General features: G+C 39.5%; 1 protein-coding gene across 1 annotated transcript in view; it reads left to right on the forward strand.

The window, feature by feature from the left end:
• mgat5b (alpha-1,6-mannosylglycoprotein 6-beta-N-acetylglucosaminyltransferase B) overlaps window positions 1-20714 on the forward strand; it is a 144058-nt gene that overhangs the window by 102014 nt on the left and 21330 nt on the right. Inside the window, exons 9-11 of the mRNA XM_084417050.1 lie at window positions 10727-10858; window positions 16575-16708; window positions 20120-20250. Of these exons, the coding sequence (XP_084273176.1) occupies window positions 10727-10858; window positions 16575-16708; window positions 20120-20250 (397 nt within the window). The remainder of the gene's footprint in view (window positions 1-10726; window positions 10859-16574; window positions 16709-20119; window positions 20251-20714) is intronic.

Below are 20714 nucleotides of genomic sequence, written 5' to 3' on the forward strand. Positions count from 1 at the left end.
GTCTTCTTATATCTAAATGTTGTATTAAAATGGACACTATAAGGTCCCACACTGTATTTTGTCATTGTTTAATATCTCGATTCACTTGAAAAAATTTGGAAAATAAAATTAGTTATGAATAGAGTTTCATGTGGTCTTTAAGCAAAATCTCCATTTTCTCTCCATTTCATTGCCATTGCTGTTTTGGAGATTTGTGGTCATTTGTGATCTTTCATTCCTGTGGGTTTATGTGAGTTAGTGTTAGACATGTTGTGTTTTCCACTGTGGTGTAGATGTCATACTTGCACATTTGTTGTAAATGCTGCATTGATGTGATGTTTTGTGTTGTATTTCTGTGTGCCGCTCAATGTGACAGCTTCTGTGTCTGTCAATCGTCACATTTGCTGAGCTCCAGTGACCTGTAGAAACACAGCTCGCACTTGGCTCACAGTCATTTCTCTATTTAGAGAGAGAGGCAGCTTTAGTTCACTTGGTTCACAAAGAAAGAGTGGATACCCGTGACAGCTTTAAGTGGGAAAAATGTAATTTTTTAGCTTCAGAAACACTCCAGCCGGTACATTTTCTAAATATTAAGCAGACTTTTCAGAAAATAAAGGTGGACATAGCTATATCTCAACCCATGCTTAGTGGGAAAATGAACCTTCATGGTGACATTTCTGCAAAATGATATTTCGTTACTACTTGTACTTTTCACAATATTTTCAAAGTGAAAGGTCCAGTGAGTGATGTTAAAATGTCTAGATCTATCCAAAAACAGATGAACGTGAATCTGACAACATTTTATTATGTTGTTGAATGTATCGTGGCATAAAACTGTATGTATAGGTATGTTTTTGGCCAAAAAAGTAAATAGAGGGTAGTTTGAGATATCTAGAAACCAGAATATCATCGAGGCTTTTTTTGGTTGCAGAAACAGTGATACACAGTGATATCAATAACATTCACTTCCATTTGCAGACATAGCTTTTTCTGTATCAATAAATACATGTATATATAGGCACCTTATGATATTTTTCATATGAAGATGCATTTTTATCTTTCAATGCACACATTTCATAGTTACGGTTGTTTGATCTTGCAAACCAATTGCTTCACATTTAGTTTGCTATATTTTATATTAAAAATGAATTCCCATATAGTTTCCATATGCATTGAATATGTTAAATCCATGTTCATTTATATTTAATTAGAAAATAAACAGCACATCTTTTAGCAGATGTGTAAGGTTAAACCTGTAAACAAACTCACACATTGTTATTCTGCTGAGCTAATGGTATTGTAATATCCCTTAAACATAATCCACACAGAAACTTATTTGCAGTTTTAATTAAAACGTTTAGTATGTGTATTCATCTGTTTAGCTGATTTCAGGTTTTTCTATCCTTGTGCAGACATTTGGTCCTCACAAAACCTGTACACACACATACACATTTAAATTATTATTTTCATTGTCTAAACAACTAAGGATATAAAGAATATAAAACTAGTTGTATCCCGTAGAAATGTACCTGTGCATTCTATGGTCCATCTGCTTTCTGTTTGACAGTCTGTAAGTGAGAGATCTGCCTCTGCACTTACTCACCATTTCTCTCAACATGGGGAAAGAGGAGGAGTCAGTCAATAAATGGGATTAATAATAAACGGGTTACGACTGTAACTCTTGTTCCCTGAGAAGACACTGCGTCGATGACGACACTATGGGGAACACCCCTTAGTGTAACGCGTCTGAAGCAGGAATGAAACTAATCTAATCCTATTGGCATTGCATGATAACGTAGCGTGTGCCGGCATACACGGAAGCTACAAAGGGACGTCGGCACACAACAGCTTTAGCTTCGCGATGAAGCAAGCCGCTCCCAGGCAGGAGGAGGCATGGCAAAGGGTGTCTCGTTCCCTTCTCAGGGAACAAGGGTTACAGTCGTAACCCGAGATGTTCCCTTTCGAGGGAACTCGCACTGCACCGATGACGACACACGAAAATACCCACTGTGCCACAACGAAACCTGCCTGTCCCAGTGTGAAGCTGTCTCAGGCACAACTAGGACGAGAGCACTCGTGCGTCGGGTGTAGAGTGGAAGTCCAGACTATAAAATCTTATGAATGTGTGCGTAGTGGCCCAGCCAGCCACATCACATACCTCATGAATAGGTGAAAGGAGGGCTCGAGAGGACGCCATGCCTCTGGTAGAGTGAGCCCTCACGGCCAGAGTAAATTAAGTCTCCCATCTTCCACCGTCACATGAGGTGGGGGATGAAATGCCTGCAGAACCGCCGACCTCGGCATATTAGACGGCACCTTAGGGACATAGCCCGGTCTAGGGTGCAAGATGGCCTTAATTCTCCCAGGAGCAAACTTCAGGCACTGCGGAGATATGGAGAGCACCTGGAGATCTCCTACTCTCTTAAGAGAGGTGATGGCAAGGAGAAAGACCACCTTAAGCGACAGGTTATTGGCCTAAGCTGACTCCAGAGGTTCGAAGGGGTCCTAAACCAGCCCTTCAAGAACCACTGCCAGGTCCAATGTGGGAACTCTGGTCCGAGTTGCAGGTCTCATCCTCCAAGCCCAACGGAGGAAACGTACGACCAACTGATGTCTTCCTAGAGGCCCATCACTCAAAGGAGTGTGGAAAGCCGCAATGGCAGCCACGCACACCTTGAGTGTGGATGGGGTAAGACCAGAAGAGAAGCGGTCTTGGAGGAACTCCAGCACTGAAGCCACCGGGCAGTTAACGTACCCCTTGGTTTTCAACCACCACTGTAGGGCTCTCATGTGCAGCAGGCCAAAAGGTATCATGTTGGACACAGCTGCCATGAGCCCCAACAGTCTCTGAAACTATTTTACAGTCATGGCGCAGCTTAGCTTTATTCTGGTCACCATGGCCAGGATGGACTTGATATGTGCAGGAGACATTCGTGCCTGCATCGTAGTCGAGTCCCACACCACCCCCATGAAAATAGTGTCAACACGCTCTTTTTCATGTTGAGTTGCCGCGTTTCCACTGTCGGGCCAGTGCGAGCCAGGGCTTTAAACGTGCCGTGCCGGGTTAATAGCCTCGGGCCAGTAGCACCGGACCCAAAATCTGCTGTGTTTCCACTGTCGGGCCAGAAGCTCCACAGAGCTTCACTAAAACACGCCCGTAACACACCTCTCTGGAACCACGTCACAATAACCCATCTTTTCACCAACAAATGGAAGTTTTATCATAAAAAACTAATTCACGAGTTCACACTTACAAATAAGTCAGATAGAATAAATGCGTATTTGGCGTGCTGTCCGAGGAGAGGGCTCCGGGCTCGGTATTTGGCCCGAACCCAGAGTACTCCCCCCGTATTCCTGGCTGTGAAAGAACAAGCCAAGAGTGAGGAGTCGGGGTGGTGGAGGGATGCTGAAAACTGTCAAGGAAGTTAGGTGAGTTGACAGAGTGAATATATATATATATGCTTCCTCTCATGCTGATAGGGTAGACATGGTAATTGTTTGATGAGTTGATTGATTGATTGATTGATTGATTGATTGATTGATTGATTGATTGATTGATTGATTGATTGATTGATTGATTGATTGATTGATTGATTGATTGATTGATTGATTATTTGAACGTGCTCCTCCCGAACTTTGTTAATAAAACATCATTAAATAAATCACTGGAAACAGCGTGATCGCAAAACAAACATGATAAAAGCGACCGTTTGCTGGCATTTTTGTTGTTTACTTGAATATTTAAAACCCAAGCATCTATGTTTTACCACAGGTTAACAATAAAAAGTGATACATTGATCATAATTAATTAAATTATGTCAAAATTGCACATTAGTCACATAGAAATAAATAACCGTTAGGTCTATTTCACAAAAGAAAGAGGACACACTTACTTATTCAGTCGAGGGTGTTTCTGTTTATTTGGTAGTGACAGGACATATTTACATCACATTTAGAAAGAATGATATAAATATGCCACCAAAAATACGACCTGAGGAGCTTTAGCACTCTCTTGCCTCCCAGTAGGCTACAGATAGTTTCAGTTAGAGAAACAGAGGAAGCTCCCAAAAAGAAAGTTGCTTTATTTTATGATAGTCTGGTATAAAGAGACGGTAGGCTACTGACAGATAAAATAAAAACATGATTGTGATAGCCTTTATGATTTGTCTGATTTCTTCAAGCGTTCAAATTTACTATGTTTACTATGGTAATGGTTAGCGTCTATAGACTTTTGCATCGCATATAAATATTTCTACCTTATATGGTGATCAGAATCCACATCGGATCACAAACAGAAGGCATTCAAACATGAAAGTGAGTTTTGAGGTAAATAATTTTAAAAGTCTTTAAAGCTGACAGAATCATCCAGCGCTGCCGTCTCCCGACTCAGGGAAACCCTGCCTCTGTTCGTAACCACTTCTCTAGCCCGAGCTGGCCCGCTTTGGTACAAGGTATTCGACGGGCCAGAAAATCCTGTCCGTTGGCCCAGAGTAAGCCCCGATCAAGCCCCGGAAGTGACAGTGGAAACACGACTGGTCCTGGCACGCACTAGCATGCCCGACCCTTGCCCGAAAGTGGAAACGCAGCTAATGTGGCCAAGGACGACATCTCGATCCCGAACTGCCAGTTCTCGAGACTGGGCCAAAATGAGCCAGTTGTCGATGTAGTTTAACACACGGATGCCCTGGAGCGTCAACGGGGCCATGGCTGCATCCATGCACTTGGTAAAGGTGCTAGAGGCGAGTGCTAGGCCGAATGGAAGAACCCGATATTGGTACGCTTCGCCCCCGGAAGCAAACCTCAGGAACTTCCTGTGAGATGGAAGGATGGAGACGTGGAAGTATGAGGTCTCATATGAGTTAGGACCTCTTTCCCTTTACCTTCCTGGCCTGAAGTACGGCCCCCCTGGCGGCAGCCTTTTTTGACCTTGAACGGTGAGGGAGATACTGCCTGAATGCTGCGCTCTGTTTCTTCATTTCCTGAAACCTGTCGATGACCGCATTAACAGCGTTGCCGAACAGGCCAGTAGACGAAATGGGGGCATCAAGAAGGAAGGCCCTGTCCTTCTCCTTGATACCTGACAGATTAAGCCACAGATGCCTCACAGATGCTGCCATGGAGCGACCGATGGCACAGGCCGTCTCCGTGGTAACACAGAGAGACAGATCTGTGGCTCCAAAATATCTTCTTCAGTAGGACCCTCGCCTTCATCAAGGTCCTTTAACAGGTCAGCCTGGTAAGCCTGCAAGATGGCCATAGTATGCAGGCTCGCACCAGCCCAACCCGCCGCCATATAAGCTCTGCCCACCAAAGCAGATGTAGTACGGTTTGGTGGGCAGCGCCGGGGCTTTAAAGGATGACACAACATCTGGGGAGAGATAGCTGGCTAAAGCCTCTTCAACACGCGGCATCATCCCATAACCATTCTCCTTAACCCCCACGATGTTGCTGTAATCCAACACCGTGGGATTAGACAGGCACGCAACTCATTGTGTAAGTCTGGAAAGAACGGCAAACCCCGGCGTGAAGGCTGTGATCAGTGCTGCAGGAAGCGCTCATCAAGCTTGCTTGTAGCCTGCACTTCCTGCCTCTCTTGTGGCCAACTGATGTTAAGCTTAGCCACAGCACGCGTCACAACCTCCACTAGCTCCTCATACATGGGTGCAGATTGAAATGGCACGTGTGATTCGTGATCCTCCGCCACGATGCTGAGCACGTCTACAAGTCAGACAGCTGCAGCACCGGGCTCTCAACCCGAGGGGATTGAAGGGATCTGAGCTATCAGATGAGGACCGAGAAAGTGCCGAACCAGTCTCGATCCCCTCTGCTAACTCTCTCTGCGAGCCCCACAATCTGAGCCGCAGGGACTGCGAACCTGGCCGGCTTCATCAAATACAGCCAGGCGGGAGCGTAGCAATCAATAGTGCTTCACAGTGGTGAAGCTTTCCCCCTCAAGGGCTGCCTGGGTGTGCTGCGCTCCCAAGCAGGACACACATATCATGTGTGTCCCCACCCGTGATAAAACGAGGGCAGGGATGCACACACTTTTTAAACTGCTCGCTTGCCATTTCACAATATGTATATCACGAACAACACCAAATAGACGATTCACACAACAGAGAGCGCTAGCTGAAGAGCGAAAGCTAATGCTGTTGTGTGCCGGCGTCCCTTTGTAGCTTCCGTGTATGCCGTCACAGGCTACATCATCACGCAACGCCAATAGGATTGGATTAGTTTCATTCATGCTTCAGACACGTTACGCTAAGGGGTGTTCCCCATAGAGTCGTCATCGACTCAATGCGAGTTCCCTCAAAAGGGAACTGTTTAGCAGCCATTGGTGGTAACTCTTTTATATTTACTTGACAAAGTTTGTGGGAAACTATTTTCAAGCTGTGTCTTGCCAAGTTAGAAGCTTACGGTGGCCGAGAGAGCTCAGAAAACATGCAAATAGAAAAAAAAATTATAATAATTTGACATCACATGCTGCAAATACTCACAAAGCAATCAAATACAGAAACGTGCTGCAAATACTCATAGCTCTCTCGGCCACCGTACAAGCTACTCATACAGTAATATAAAGTAGTAATCTACATGAAAATCTTTAAAAAAAAACTACACTGAAGCTATTAATGGGTGCATTAGATTTTATCATTTACATGAAAAATAAGAGCGGTGTTTTGATAAAATGGGAGAAAAATGTAGAAATTATATTTATAAGAATAAAGATCGTTAAATGATTGCAATGACAACATTATCCTTTCCACATCTGGTCTCCATGGTTCTTAATTAGTTAACACCTGTTCTGTTTCAATTATTCATTCCATGTGTTCATTCAGTTCATAGTTCGGTGACGTCTATGTTATGTGGTTTGGCTATGTCTCCTTTGCCCTGTAATTTCTTGAGTATTTGTGATTAAAGATTGTTCTTTGAGTTATCTCCTTCGTCGCACACACGCACGCACACACACAAATTGTGTTTTCATGTTTTATGGGGACTTTCCATGGCAATAATGATTTTTATACTGTGCAAACTGTATTCTATCCAGTTACATTTACCCTACCCCTAAACCTATCACAGAACACTTTCAGCATTTTTACATTTTCAATAAACATAATTTAGAATGATTTATACGCTCTTTTCCTCATGGGGACCAAAAAATTTCCCCACAAGGACAAGGATTTCAGATATTGCATCATTGTAGGGACATTTTGTCCCTATAATGTAGTGTTTACCTGAAACACACACACACAATTTTTATTTCTGGGACTTGTTTTTTTTTTTTTTTTTTTTTTACAAGTTTGTAATGTTGTGATTCATCTGGAACCTTGTTCTGATTGGTTCATGGCTCAAAACTATTGATTATTTTTTCCTTTTATAATACCTTTAGAGAAAATGAATGTGAAAAAAAATATTTCCAGAACCAAGGCTGTTAAGAAAGTGGGTGGTCACTGTTGTGCTCTGTAAAGCCGTTGTGCTGTCTGTTTCTGCAGTATGATTGTGTTCGCCAGCCCCTGCTGCCTGTACTGCCCTTTGTTCTTTTCTATACTGCATCCATCACTGATTCATGAGGGAAGCAGGCATTTTGTGCAAATACAGGCTTTGTTTATACCTTGGATTAACATGTCAGTGCTAAATACAGATGTAAATAGGGCCCAACATGCTTTGTGATCACTTAAACCACAATTAAAGGTCAGAAATTGCTAATGTGTCCTGATACTGTGTGCCTCACCCTTGTGGAACATAAGTCTGCTTATTGTGTTGAATGTGCTCTATAAAAGGACAGTTAAGTGTACTTAAAGAGTTCAATTTCATGACTATGTTTCTTAAGTACTTAAGAACTTAATCACTACGGTCTCCAGTTTATTTCTGGCATAAACAAGAAAATAATGTATTACAAGTTTTGTGTAAATTAATGTTTTAATATGCAAATGAGGCCTTATATACTTAAATATATGCTCATTTGCATACATTTCCAAAAACTAAATCTGGAAATTGGAAAGGACCAGGTTTAAAATTCTTGGTTCTATTTGTTGACATATTAGATGAAAGGGCTTTTACTGAGGGGATTCTGGATATCTTATTTTGTGCTTTAGTAAATTAGAGAATACTGACAATAGCCTTAAAAAAAAATCTATTTTCGCCATTTTTGGAGTAAATGGACCTATAACTCAGGACAGGAATGATAAATCAACAAATCCCTCTGTAAAAGCCTTCAGAATATAGTATAATAGTATAAGACTGGAAAAGTTGGTTATTGTAGGTGTTTCTAAAGTGGATATATCTGACTCTGAGTGTGAGAAAAAACTACCTTAAAGGGATAGTTCACTTTGAAATTAATTTTTGATATGTTTTAGCTTACCTCAAGGGCATCCAAGATGTAGGTGTCTTTGTTTCCGCAGTAGTTTCAATTTTGATATTTTTAGGTCAAACCGTTCTTGTCTGTCAGTCATATAATGCAGTATGCAGTCCAAATTAAAACAATTCCCCATCGTCCAAATGAAACAATTCCCCATCATAAGTACACATTGATGGCCTAAGACACGAAACGAGCGGTTTGTGTGAGAAAACGAACAGTATTTATATCGTTGTTATCTCTTGAAAACAGCACACGTCCAAATGATCTGACGGCGCGGGCGGGTATAGATATATACATAGATGTCGCCTTGGCTACTGCAGTTCATTGGAACGAAACCGTAGCCAAGTGACATCTAGTGTATATATCTATACCCGCCCGCTGGCGGGTCCAAAATATACACTAGATGTCGCCTTCGCTACTGCAGTTCATTGGAACGAAACCGTAGCCAAGGCGACATCTATGTATATATCTATACCCGCCCGCGCCGTCAGATCATTTGGACGTGTGCTGTTTTCAAGAGATAACAACGATATAAATACTGTTCGTTTTCTCACACAAACCGCTCGTTTCGTGTCTTAGGCCATCAATGTGTACTTATGATGGGGAATTGTTTCATTTGGACGATGGGGAATTGTTTTAATTTTGACTCTGTGCTTGTGTTTTGAGACAGTGACCATCGACCTGCATTATATGACTGACAGACAAGAACGGTTTGACCTAAAAATATCAAAATTGAAACTACTGCCGAAACAAAGACACCTACATCTTGGATGCCCTTGAGGTAAGCTAAAACATATCAAAAATGTATTTCAAAGTGAACTATCCCTTTAACAAACACACATAACAACAGTCACAAAAAATGTCCATCTATAACTAATTGAATCTAATAAACAGCTCCCTGTCTATTTACAGCCTAAGGAGCCTATTTTAACGAAAACATCTTCAAGATGTCTGATTTCACACCGGCCGTGTGGAACAAACACACTCGATCATGTTACATGTATTTTAGCTCCTAGTTTTACACGGTTAAATCCGTTGCTTTGGACAAAGTTACCTGGTTTATGCAAAAGACCACCTCACTTACAGTGGTGACATTTATAGAAGATTTGCAGACCAGGATCTAAAAAAAGCTTTACCTATGCCTGAGGATTTGCATAAATTAACTGGGAATTGTTTTTTAAAAAAAGGTCTTTCCATTATTGTCTATTAAACCCCGGGTGTTACGGTTAAAGGCGGTCAAATTTTGACATTTCAGATCGAAATAAGATTAAAAACCTTCGGTATTCGGAAATGAATTTTAGTGGAGCCCAACCTGCATATGACTGAGATGAGTTTATTTGCTCTTTTCCCATTTTCTGTATGAAAGATGTGGGTGGGTGAAACCATTCCAGAATTCATAATGAAATATCAGACGCCAGTTTAGTAGCAGAAATGTGGCGTCTTACACATTCTCTGCTGAAGCATCTGCTCAGAAACACCAGAGGCTTTGGGTTTGGCAGCTCCAGTATCCCTGGAGGACCATCCCAGAGAAACTCTCCCAACTGACAAATGATCTCCAGCAGAGAGAAGAAGGTGCACTCATCACACTCACTTCCTGCACGTGTGTGTGTGAGATTCAGGTATACCCTAGTTTATGGGGTATCCTTGTTCTTGTTGGGACTTTTTTTTTTTTTTTTGTCCCCATAAGAAATTCAGATTATAAATCATACAAAGTGATGTTTTTTGAAAATGTAAAAATGCAGAAAATTGTCTGTGATGGTTAGGTTTAGGGGTAGGGTTAGTGTAAAGGAATAGAATATTACATTGTACAGTATAAAAATCATTGTCTATGTCTTATGTCCCATGAATGTCCCATGAAAACTTATTATGGTCGTAATATATTTTATAAGAATATACATAGCAATTTTTTTTTTTTTTTTTTGTACAAAGTACATCTTTATATCTCATTTCATAATTACTTTTGTTGTCTTTGAAATATGGTTAAAGTGAAAACATTTATAGTTAACTAAAGGATATATGGTCCCACTTTATATTACGGAGGTGTCTTTAACTAATATGCACTAACATTTAAATCATTTAAATTAATCACTGTTTCGAGCGCAAGCGGAAGCCCATTCTCTCACAAGGCCTGTTTCAAGTGAAACGAGTGAAACATAGCAAAGTCTGATACTGTATTGGTGCAAAAAAATCCTTAAATGAATGCACATAATGTACATGAAATCCACAGATTCACTCAAATATCTATATTGCACCACAGCAAGTAAATATGAGTTGCGTCATTATGCATGAAATGCAGAGGACTGAAAAGTTCCATTAGTATTGATGACTGCCCTCGAACTTTCAAATTAAACTGCTTCAGTGTGTCAAAACTTGTTCTTTCTTAACTTTTAGGTCACTTGGCGTGCCTCCAGGAAGAGGAAGCTGTCCTCTGATTGGCCCGTTGTCCTTTGACCTTATCTATACAGACTACCACGGCCTGCAGCAGATGAAACAGCACATGGGCCTTTCCTTTAGACAGCACAGGTCAGTTTGAGCCTCTGTTACAAAAACTGAGCTGCCTTTCTGTCTTTTGAACCTCTGGCTGAGCAGAGATTAATGATGCTGTACTGTGGTAGCATTTGTTTCGCAGGTGTAAAATTATTTACAGAAAAGCTAATTTACTCCTATGCCTGCAAACAGCTTTTATTATCATGTAGGAATTTCTAAACTTTAATTCTTTTGCATTTTGAAGAAAGTTGGAATCTTCCAACGTTCCGTGTTGAATGGAATGCAGAATTCCTGCTCCTTGTCCTAACTGATAATTCTTTCTTTTTTTTTTTTGAGAAAGAGAAACTAATTTTATATTTTTAATTCTAAAACTTTTGTCAACTTTTAAGTGTATACTACCATATAGACATACAGTGGAGAAAATAATTCGGAAAATAAAATGAAGGGTCAATAATTGTTATGGTAGGTTTATTTGAACTGATAGAGACAGAATATCAGCCAAACAATCCAGAAAAAACACGTTATGTATAGATTATAAATTGATTTGTTTTCAGTGAGTGAAATAAGCATTTGAACCCCAAGCAAAACATAATTTAGTACTTGGTGGAGAAACCCTTGTTGGCAGTGTTCTGGCTGAAGGAAGGAGGTTCTCGTACAAGATTTTACAGTACATGGCCTTGTCCATCAGCCAGGCACGTGCACAGGTAGGGCTCAACCTGTGCAGAGCACATGCCCTTTTTGCCCTTACACTCTGAAGTGCCCTTTTTTGGGTGGTGTTTTTATTTTATTTTTATTTTTTTTTAAATCAATGCTATTGGTTACCATTTACGTCTGTCTGTCTGTTTTACAAATATTTAGCCAATGAAAGTTCTTAAAATGAACTTGTGTAAATCGTATTCGATCCTCAAGCTGTCAGTATGCTGATAACTCCGCCCCCTCTATATTCACTGAATCAACTGAAGTTCCACAGCAGCCGCACAATAGACAGCAGCTGAACGAAGTTTTGCGAAGGGTAAATAAATATCTTGTTGTTTGAATAAGTAGGCTACTACTAAACACTATGTCTATAAAGGCTAGTATTTTATTTATTTGATGTCTGACTCACTGAGACATGTGGGTTGTCGCCTGAGACTGAGAGGTACGGCTAGCATTTGCCATCTAGTCATAGCCAATACATAGACACTTAAATAGCCTGTGCGTGCATACAGTAGGATTTCATCTTTTATAAAATGCGATTTTGGCCAAATTTATTTTACAGCAGGAAAAACTGAGCGCCCATATAGGTACAACAAACTAGTTTATAACCTGTTGATGAAAATGTAATGTGATACCGCTGGCGCCGTTTTAATGACGGACAAAAAATGCACATTTGCACACATTCGCTGGTCAAAAACTATATACTGATGATAAGTAACACAACAACATATAATTTGTTTTTACCATCGGAAAAATAACAGGTGCGCCCCCGCGCTGTTTCGTACTGGAACTTACACAAAGCTACGAGTGATCCTCGTCACCTAGGTAACATATATTTCTAAGACGTAAGACATTTCTTCTTTGATTTATGATTGCTGATACACTTAATTTATTAACATTTAGACTAATCATGTTATGGTTAATTCAAGGCTGTTAATATGCACGTATTATCTAGCTAATTTTTTAATCTATAGCCTATTCTATACTCTCCGCTCGTCCTCACATGGTTTTACTACAGTAATATTGTAGTAGTGACTTAAAAAAAAAAACATTACAGAAGATCACTGTGAAATCTTTATATTGTATCATGCACAATGTAATTCACGATTTAATTCATTCCAAGGCTTCATTTATTTGATCCAAAATACAGCAAAAACAGTAATATTGTGAAATATTTTTACAATTTAAAATAACTGTTTTCTATTTGAATATATTTTAAAATGTAATTTATTTCTGTGATCAAAGCTGCATTTTCAGCATCATTACTCCAGTTCAGTACTCTTCAGTGTCACGTGATCCTTCAGAAATGCTTTTCACTGCAACTGTAGGCCTACTTTTCACACTATTTTTTTTATTTAATTTTTTTATTGCTGGCTTATTTTAGAGAAAGTGTAGTGAATAAGAGACCAACATCCCTGGCTCACAGAAGGTTGCTGTTAGGTTTAAAGAAGCCCTTAAAACATGTTTATCTATATTATCTATATTATTATTATTATGGTTGTTATTAATCGTGAATAAATCTAAAGCTTTTGAGACTATTATTTTGTGTTATTGAAAATGGGAGGTGGGGTGCCCTTTTTTTTAGTTTCAGCACATGCCCCTCAAAAGGTCTGTGCACGGCCCTGCCATCAGCTCTCAATACAGTACAGCCCCAGAGCATAATGTTTCCACCTCCGTGCTTGACTGTAGGGATGGTGGTCTTGGGGTCATAGTCAGCATTTCTCTCCCTCCAAACACAATGAGTTGAGTTGATGCCATGGAGCTCAATTTTGGTCTCATCTGACCACAGCACTTTCTCCCAAGCCTTCTCTGAATTCTTCTTTTGATTTCATGATTTTGAGTCTTTATGCTCTCATCCTCCTATCATTCATTGCCAGATTGTTTCGTGCTAGTCAAGATTTAAAGTTGAAAAGTAAATGTATATTGTTGTATCTCCTTGGTCAGCCTAAATTTCTTTTTGGCTTATAATTTTGTTTACTCTTTATTGACTTGGTCATACCATCAATCTCACTGTGAGTTCACGGTGACTCTATGTTCTGTTACATGAAGAGTTGTCCTTCAATGAGTGGGTTCAATAATGAAATAGAGATGCATTAAAGTGATTTTGTTTGTGATCTTAAGCCTTAAACTTGTTTACCTCCCAAAAATCAGAGTAACACTTAGTTGGGATGCAGCGGATTCCCTTTACAGAGGCATATTAGCATTTTGTCTAGGATGCAGTTCTCGGGATCTGGCGTGTTGGTTATATCAAGTATTCTGTGCCTTTTGTGCCAGTCGAAGGTTCTCTTGGGCCTTCCCCTGTTGCTGTCTAGGCAGTCTCTCATCAACTGCGGAAAAGCTGAGAGGCCACTTTGTCTGAAGAGGAGACAAAGTCTGACAAGGGCATTGTCCAGTACGTCCTTTAGATGAGAGACCATCTGAGGTCTGGGTGTACCAACCTGGTACAACACCAAATCTACCTTCTGGATTAGACACCTTCACGACAGTGGCCATATCGTATTCCTGAGAGGCTGGTGGCACCCCTGAAGGTAGAGATCGAGACAATGCTGTAGTTGGGAGTTATTGAACCCTCCAAGAGTTAGTGGAGCAGCCCAATTGTTATTGTCCCGGAAAAAGGCAACACCTTACGCATTTGCATTGCCTTCAGAAAGCTGAATGCTCAGTCAAGATTTCATGCATATCCAATGCCACGCATTGATGATCTTCTGGAAATGATCGGCTAAGCCAGGTACATTAAAAACTTGGACTTATGTAAAGGGTATTGGCAAGTACCCCTGAAGGAGGCGTCCAGACCCAATACTGCAATCCGGAACCCGCTGGGGCTATATCAGTTTACAGTCCTATCTTTCGGCTGCATGGAGCACCCGCAACTTTCCAACGATTGATGGACCAAGTCCTCCAAGGCTGTGAGGAGTGGTCATCAGCATACCTGGATGATTTTGTCATATACAGTGCGACCTGGTAGGACCATCTTCTACACCTCAAAAAGACCCTGAGCAAGATCCAAGAGGCTGGCCTGTCTTTAAACGTGGCTAAATGCGAGTGGACAAAGTCAGAGACCAACTACCTTGGTTACCACCTGGGAAATGGAGAGCTAAAACCTCAAGTGGACAAGGTAGAAGCTGTTCGACTCAGCCCAAGACTGAAAACAAAGAAGGAGGTCCGTTCCTTCTTGGGACTGATGGGGTGGTATTGACGCTTCGTCCCCAATTTATTTTCCACCACCGTCCCGTTGACCAACCTGCTCTGCAAGAGTGTCAAGAAATCGGTTATCTGGACCTGAGGAGTGTGAAGCAGGAGCAGGAAGAAGGAGCAGATGTGTTCTGGCCTAGTCCTCAAAAGTCTAGATTTTACAAATGAGTCCATCGTTCAGGTAGACGCCTCTGCTGTGGGAATTGGAGTCCTGGCCCAGGAAGATGCAGGCAAAGAGAGGTCCATTGCGTTCCTGAGCAGGAAGTTGCTGCCAAGAGAAACCTGGTACTCCACAGTGGAGAAGGAAGGTCTGGCGATCAAGTGGACCTTGGAGAGTCTCAGATACTACCTGCTGGGGAGAGAGTTTATCCTAGAGGCAGATCACCAAGCCCTGACGTGGATTCACATGAAGAAAAATCATAATTCTTGTGTGACCAGATGGTATTTCTCCCTGCAACCTTACCAGTTTAAGGTCAGACATCAACCTGGACCCCTAAACAAAATAACCAACTACCTGTCTCGGAATCCGGTCAGTTTACGGCCTGGAGAGGGGGGAGGTGATGTGACAGAGTGACCTGTCCCTGTTGTTAGCGTAGCACTTAAACACACACACACACACACACCCCATCTTAACTCGTTCCTCCATTCCCTGCTGGGGCGATGTGGGTGCACACACACGGCATTAGCACGCTGGTTTTCACACACACAAACATATCCACTCCATTTCCATCCCTGACAGAAATCCACGCTGCACATAAAAACACACATATATCTAAGTTGTATTTTGTTTCTTTTGATTTTCGTTTTGTTTGTTACATTAATACTCACATGATGTGATGCCGGTCTTTCGTGTTGTGTATTCTCCATCAGCTGGCCAGACCCGAGCACCACCCTGTGGCCTGGATAAGTAGTGTCAGTGTTGGTGTGCATATTTATGTGATATTGGAAAAATGTACATACTTAATTTTTTACTTACCTCACCAATGTTTGCAATGGTTTTAACTAAAGGGGTGGGTCGTGGACTATAAAAAGGAGCCCCAAACTAGTGTATGATGTCAGTTAACCATGCAACTGTAGTGCCGGGAGCAATTCCTTATCCTCTTGACAAATGTGTGTGTGTATATATCTTTTCTTTGTTCTTTTTGTGCTTTTTTTTTGCCATTTTTCTTTTTGTTTGTTACTTTTGTATATAGCTTTGGTCATTTTTTTTCTGGGACTGTTTCACCTCTCGAGCACTGTAAATAAACAGCACTTTAAACCTAACATCACTGCAAGTATTGACATCATTTATTTATTATTTTTTTTCAGAATGAGTTTGATGTGTTTGCAACAGCTTAAGTTTTTAGTGTATCATCCCCATGTTTTTCTGGGACAATTTACAAAGTCAGCAAATGTGTAATGGCTAGTAATTTTATAAGTATATCTATATTCAATCATATATCATTGCATTAATGAGATTTGATAGCTAGAATGGAGGGGAAAGATTTAATGGCTTCAGTTTCACTGTGTTCCTCACACAAAGCTATCATATTGCCTCAGAAGACATAAAAATTAAAAGCACCACAGCGGTAGTTCATTTGATTTGTGCATTACAAGTCAAATGATCTACTGCTGTGGTGCTTTTAATTTTGGAGCTTGTCTACCTTTGGTTGCTTTCATTGTGTTGCATGGAAAAAAACTTTCTCTGCTTTGGGAATGAGGCAATTTTCTCTTGTATAGAGAAACATATATTGTAATGTGGAAACATTTCTGCTAATGTGAACACAGCGTTTTCTTCGATGGAATGGGATGTGTGAGCACATTAGCTGGAAAATTAACAGATTTGAGGTTGAAGTGCAAATACACTTTTGCTTTTTCTGTCTAGGTGCCACATCCGTGTGATCGACACCTTCGGCACGGAGCCGGCATATAATAATGAGGAGTATGCCACACTGCATGGCTACAGGACCAACTGGGGATACTGGAACCTCAACAGCAAACAGTACATGACCATGTTCCGTGAGTCTATGACTGCTTATTATTCACAGTTTCAAAGCATTGAAGTGCAATAAGCAATGAAAGATAACTCATTTCGCTATATGCTACATTGTCTGATGGTTTCTGAGCGCTGTCTGAGAGATGTGCGTGCATAAAGCCGCTCCCCATAAAGCATGTGAGCTCTTTTTGTTGCATAACTGGGCTTGAATGGTTAAATACACATATGTTTACATGTCAAAATGCCCATCTTTGCAAGTATCCTTTTAAACAGTCATTTATGTGAACGTAAACAGTGATAAAAAAAAATACATGTGTAACAGTATATTGAATCCGTGTGTTAAGTTTTAAAGTGACAGCACTAAACCTAAAGTAAACCTGCTGTCTGTGTCATCAATGTTAATCAAACAACAAAAGAGAAAATCTCTCACTGCTATTGATTGAATTTTTGTAAGACTATTCAGTTTTTTTATATATACATTTGATTGCTTTACAAAATTGATGTAGTATTTCTAGTGCTTGAAGTTTTTCAGGTAGGTCTATTTCATTTGTGTCTGTGTTCTAGTTTGTTTTCCTGTTGAATGTAATTAGTTTCTTTGTTCTTGTTTTATCAACTTAGGCTAGTATTACTTTTTGTTATATTGAAATCGGTGACGCAAATTATGAAATTTCAATAGTATCAAACATTTTGATCTCATAAAAAAATTATATAAAGCAAAAATAACCATAAACTGACATTTCCACTTTTTTGACAGTTCACATTTCATTATTTTTACTTTAAATAAGTTTGTTTTTTGTTTTTGTTTTTTTTGATCAGTTATGTACATTAAGGTTGAATGTTACAGTACATCTTATGTTGTAAAATCAATGAGTATTGCATTATTTTAGTGTTTAGTATATTATTTTAGCTAAAAAGATTATATATATATCTATATCTATATCGTACACGAGTGCATAATACTTTCATGGTTAATGGGTTATTTAAATTTTTATAGTGATGATCCCTGTTCACACGGATCCGTGAAAATGACTAAAATCGCTGTATTATTCATGCCAGGCCAGATGCCACTTTGTAAAGTAACACTCAGCGCCTATAGACTGAACACGTTATAAACATTCGCATGGCATCACCGTTTTCACAAGTTCACATTTTTATAGTTTACACAGAAACAATAATGGTACAATTTTCAAAAACACACACTTTGCAACCCATTTTGAAAAGTGTCCATTTTCAGTAAACGGACCCTATATAGAACCTTTTATTCTAAGAGTATAACACAAATAAGAAAGTAAATGGTGAGTAGCTCCTCTAATGTGTTTATCAGGCTATTTAATAAAAGACATTTAGTAATCACAGTGCAGAAAACAAGAACAGTGCATGTTTGGGTGAGTGTTTTGTGTCTCGGGTAGCAGATGCTATAGGCGCAGATCATCTGTAAGCAGGAGAAGAGCAGCAGATGTTCTCAGAGCTGGAGAGGGTTTGGGTCTGTGCAGCATATGCACAAATCTGCATCTAGACCGTCTGAGGCACTGCTCCTCATTTAAATATAATAACAAGACACAGGGTTGGCTGAAATTCAGAATTTAACAATTTGTTCCCTTTCAGTTTGCGAGTGTGAATTTGAATTGAATTGGCCAGATTCCACACAGGATGATGGATTGGAATGACTGAAAACAAAGATGCATTTTCAGTAAATATCTCTTTACTGTAGAGGGGTTTTTTCAGGCAGGCAGTTTTTCCCTGAACTGAAAGCTCAGTGCAGTCAAAAAAAGTACCAGTCATCAAACTGATGTGAATTTTGTCATGAAAAACAACATTTCCACCACTTTGTTAATGTGAATAAAAATTTTATATAAAAACAAAATTAAACTATTGTGAGGAAATGAAATGTTCTTTAACTATAGTCTATTAAATGACATCTATTAAATGTAATAAAAAATATCAGTAATTTGAATTTGTATTATTTATAAACATTTATTGATTTATTACATTGTATTACATTATTTATTACAATTATTAATATTTATATTTATTAACATTTATTATTAGAATCATCTAATGTTTTTGGAAATAGTCCATATGTCGAGTATTCATACTGACAAAGAATGTCGGGGACGGGGACGGGATGAGGGTCGAGCTAGCGTCCGCTTTGTTTGACAATACTTCGAACGTCAACAGGAAGTGACGTCACCCAACATCGCTTAGAGCACCTTTAAGGATATTGTCACCACTTCATGTCTTTAACTACTATGTACTTACATTAAAAAAAATAATAATAAAAAAAAAGTAGGTCAGGTACAATGTACTTGTGTTCATGTTGTATTGCAAAACGCTTTTGCTGCTATTGAGGTGGGAGACTAGTGGTGATATGGTTGGGGTTTAAGGGTGGATTGAGGGTTAAGGAAACAGATTTAATTACAGAAATTAATTAGAAATGTAGTTACATAAAATAACGTGGGCATTTTTTAACGTAAGTACAATGTGAAAACATGTATGCACACAATAAGTGCATTGTAATTAAATGCTGATATTTTTGTTTTTAATTACATTTTTTACATGTGTGCTTTTTTGTCCTCTACTGAATACAAATCAATAGTGCATTAGTGCCCGCCCACTTTTTCAGGAGCGTTGTTTTTTGTTTTTTTTTATCCACTCATTTCTTCCAAAGGAATTTCAAAAAAGTCTCTGTCAAAGTGTTTTAAGCCATGTACCAAACCAACCAGCTATGAAATGAATCTTAGCATTCTAAAATTTGTGTAATTTTTTTTTTTGAAAATGAAGTCATAGAAAGAACTACAATCCCATGAAGCATTGCAAACAGAATGATCAAATTAAAAACTATGGAGAAATATAAAACTACTCAATTACAAATGTTGATTATATATATATATATATATATATATATATAAACAAGATATTTGGTTTATATAAGTTTGTTGCAAAATATGCATATATTCTCACAGTGTTCATAGGAGTGGGTGGAGCTAAAGAGATTTTTTATTGCGTTTTGCTTGTTTCTACTCTCTGATTGGTGGAATTTTCTGTACAGCATAGTTGTCAGCATGAATTCCACAGTTAAACAATTATTTTAAAATTAGGTTGAAATAAGGCAGGCTGACATCTTCAACAGAAGCAAATACCATTGATTAACAACCTCATAGTTCACAGTAAGGCTAGGTTAAAGGTTTATAATTTATTGTTAAAAAATGTATTTCCTATAGAGAAGTTTTTACTTCCGGTACCCAACTGTTGCATTCTATTCTTCATATTGTTTACATCTAAGCTGAACAAAACAACTGAAATTGAATGCACATTCTTAAAACAATTCTGTTTGCTGCTTCTCTCTCTAACATTTAAGATTCTATTCAAAATGAATAAATTCTTGTACGGAACTGCATTTATGAAATTAGAATTGCTGTGTTTTTTCCCCCCAGCACACACTCCTGATAACTCCTTCATGGGTTTTGTGACCGAGGAACTAAACCAGACTGAAAGATTCCACATCCAGAGAGACAAAGTCAACAACATGGCTGTGGTTTACGGCAAAGAAGCCAGCATGTGGAAGGTAAGAACATGTGCATCCAACAATAGCAGGTCAAAGCAAAGGTTTTCAGAATTGTTAACAGAACGGTTAACAGAAATGAGCAGAATTCTGACACATTTCTACCATCACGCAGTATAGCGTCAGACCGCCAGCCTTGCTCAGCATTTGAAAACACTGCTGTAGACTTGCTTTCAGTCCGTGTAACTGTCAGAACATACGGAGATTGATTGCCTGGCTCCTATCATGGCTTGTTGGGCACAGTGATTGTGCTAAAGTGGTGTTTGGATGTGCTGACAGCAAATAACATCAGCCTGCTTTAACACGCTTCAAAGCAAGGATGAAAGCAAACATTCTGCAGCATCGAGAGAGACAGGCTGTGAACATCGCCAGAGGAAACTGCGCCCACCCGTCCGCCAACTAAAGAAATAAATAAATAAATAAAAAACTTGACAAGTAGCAGACTTTAATCAGAAAGTGTGTTCGAA

The sequence above is a fragment of the Rutilus rutilus genome, assembly GCF_951802725.1.
Source record: "Rutilus rutilus genome assembly, chromosome: 1".
Classification (NCBI taxonomy): domain Eukaryota; kingdom Metazoa; phylum Chordata; class Actinopteri; order Cypriniformes; family Leuciscidae; genus Rutilus; species Rutilus rutilus.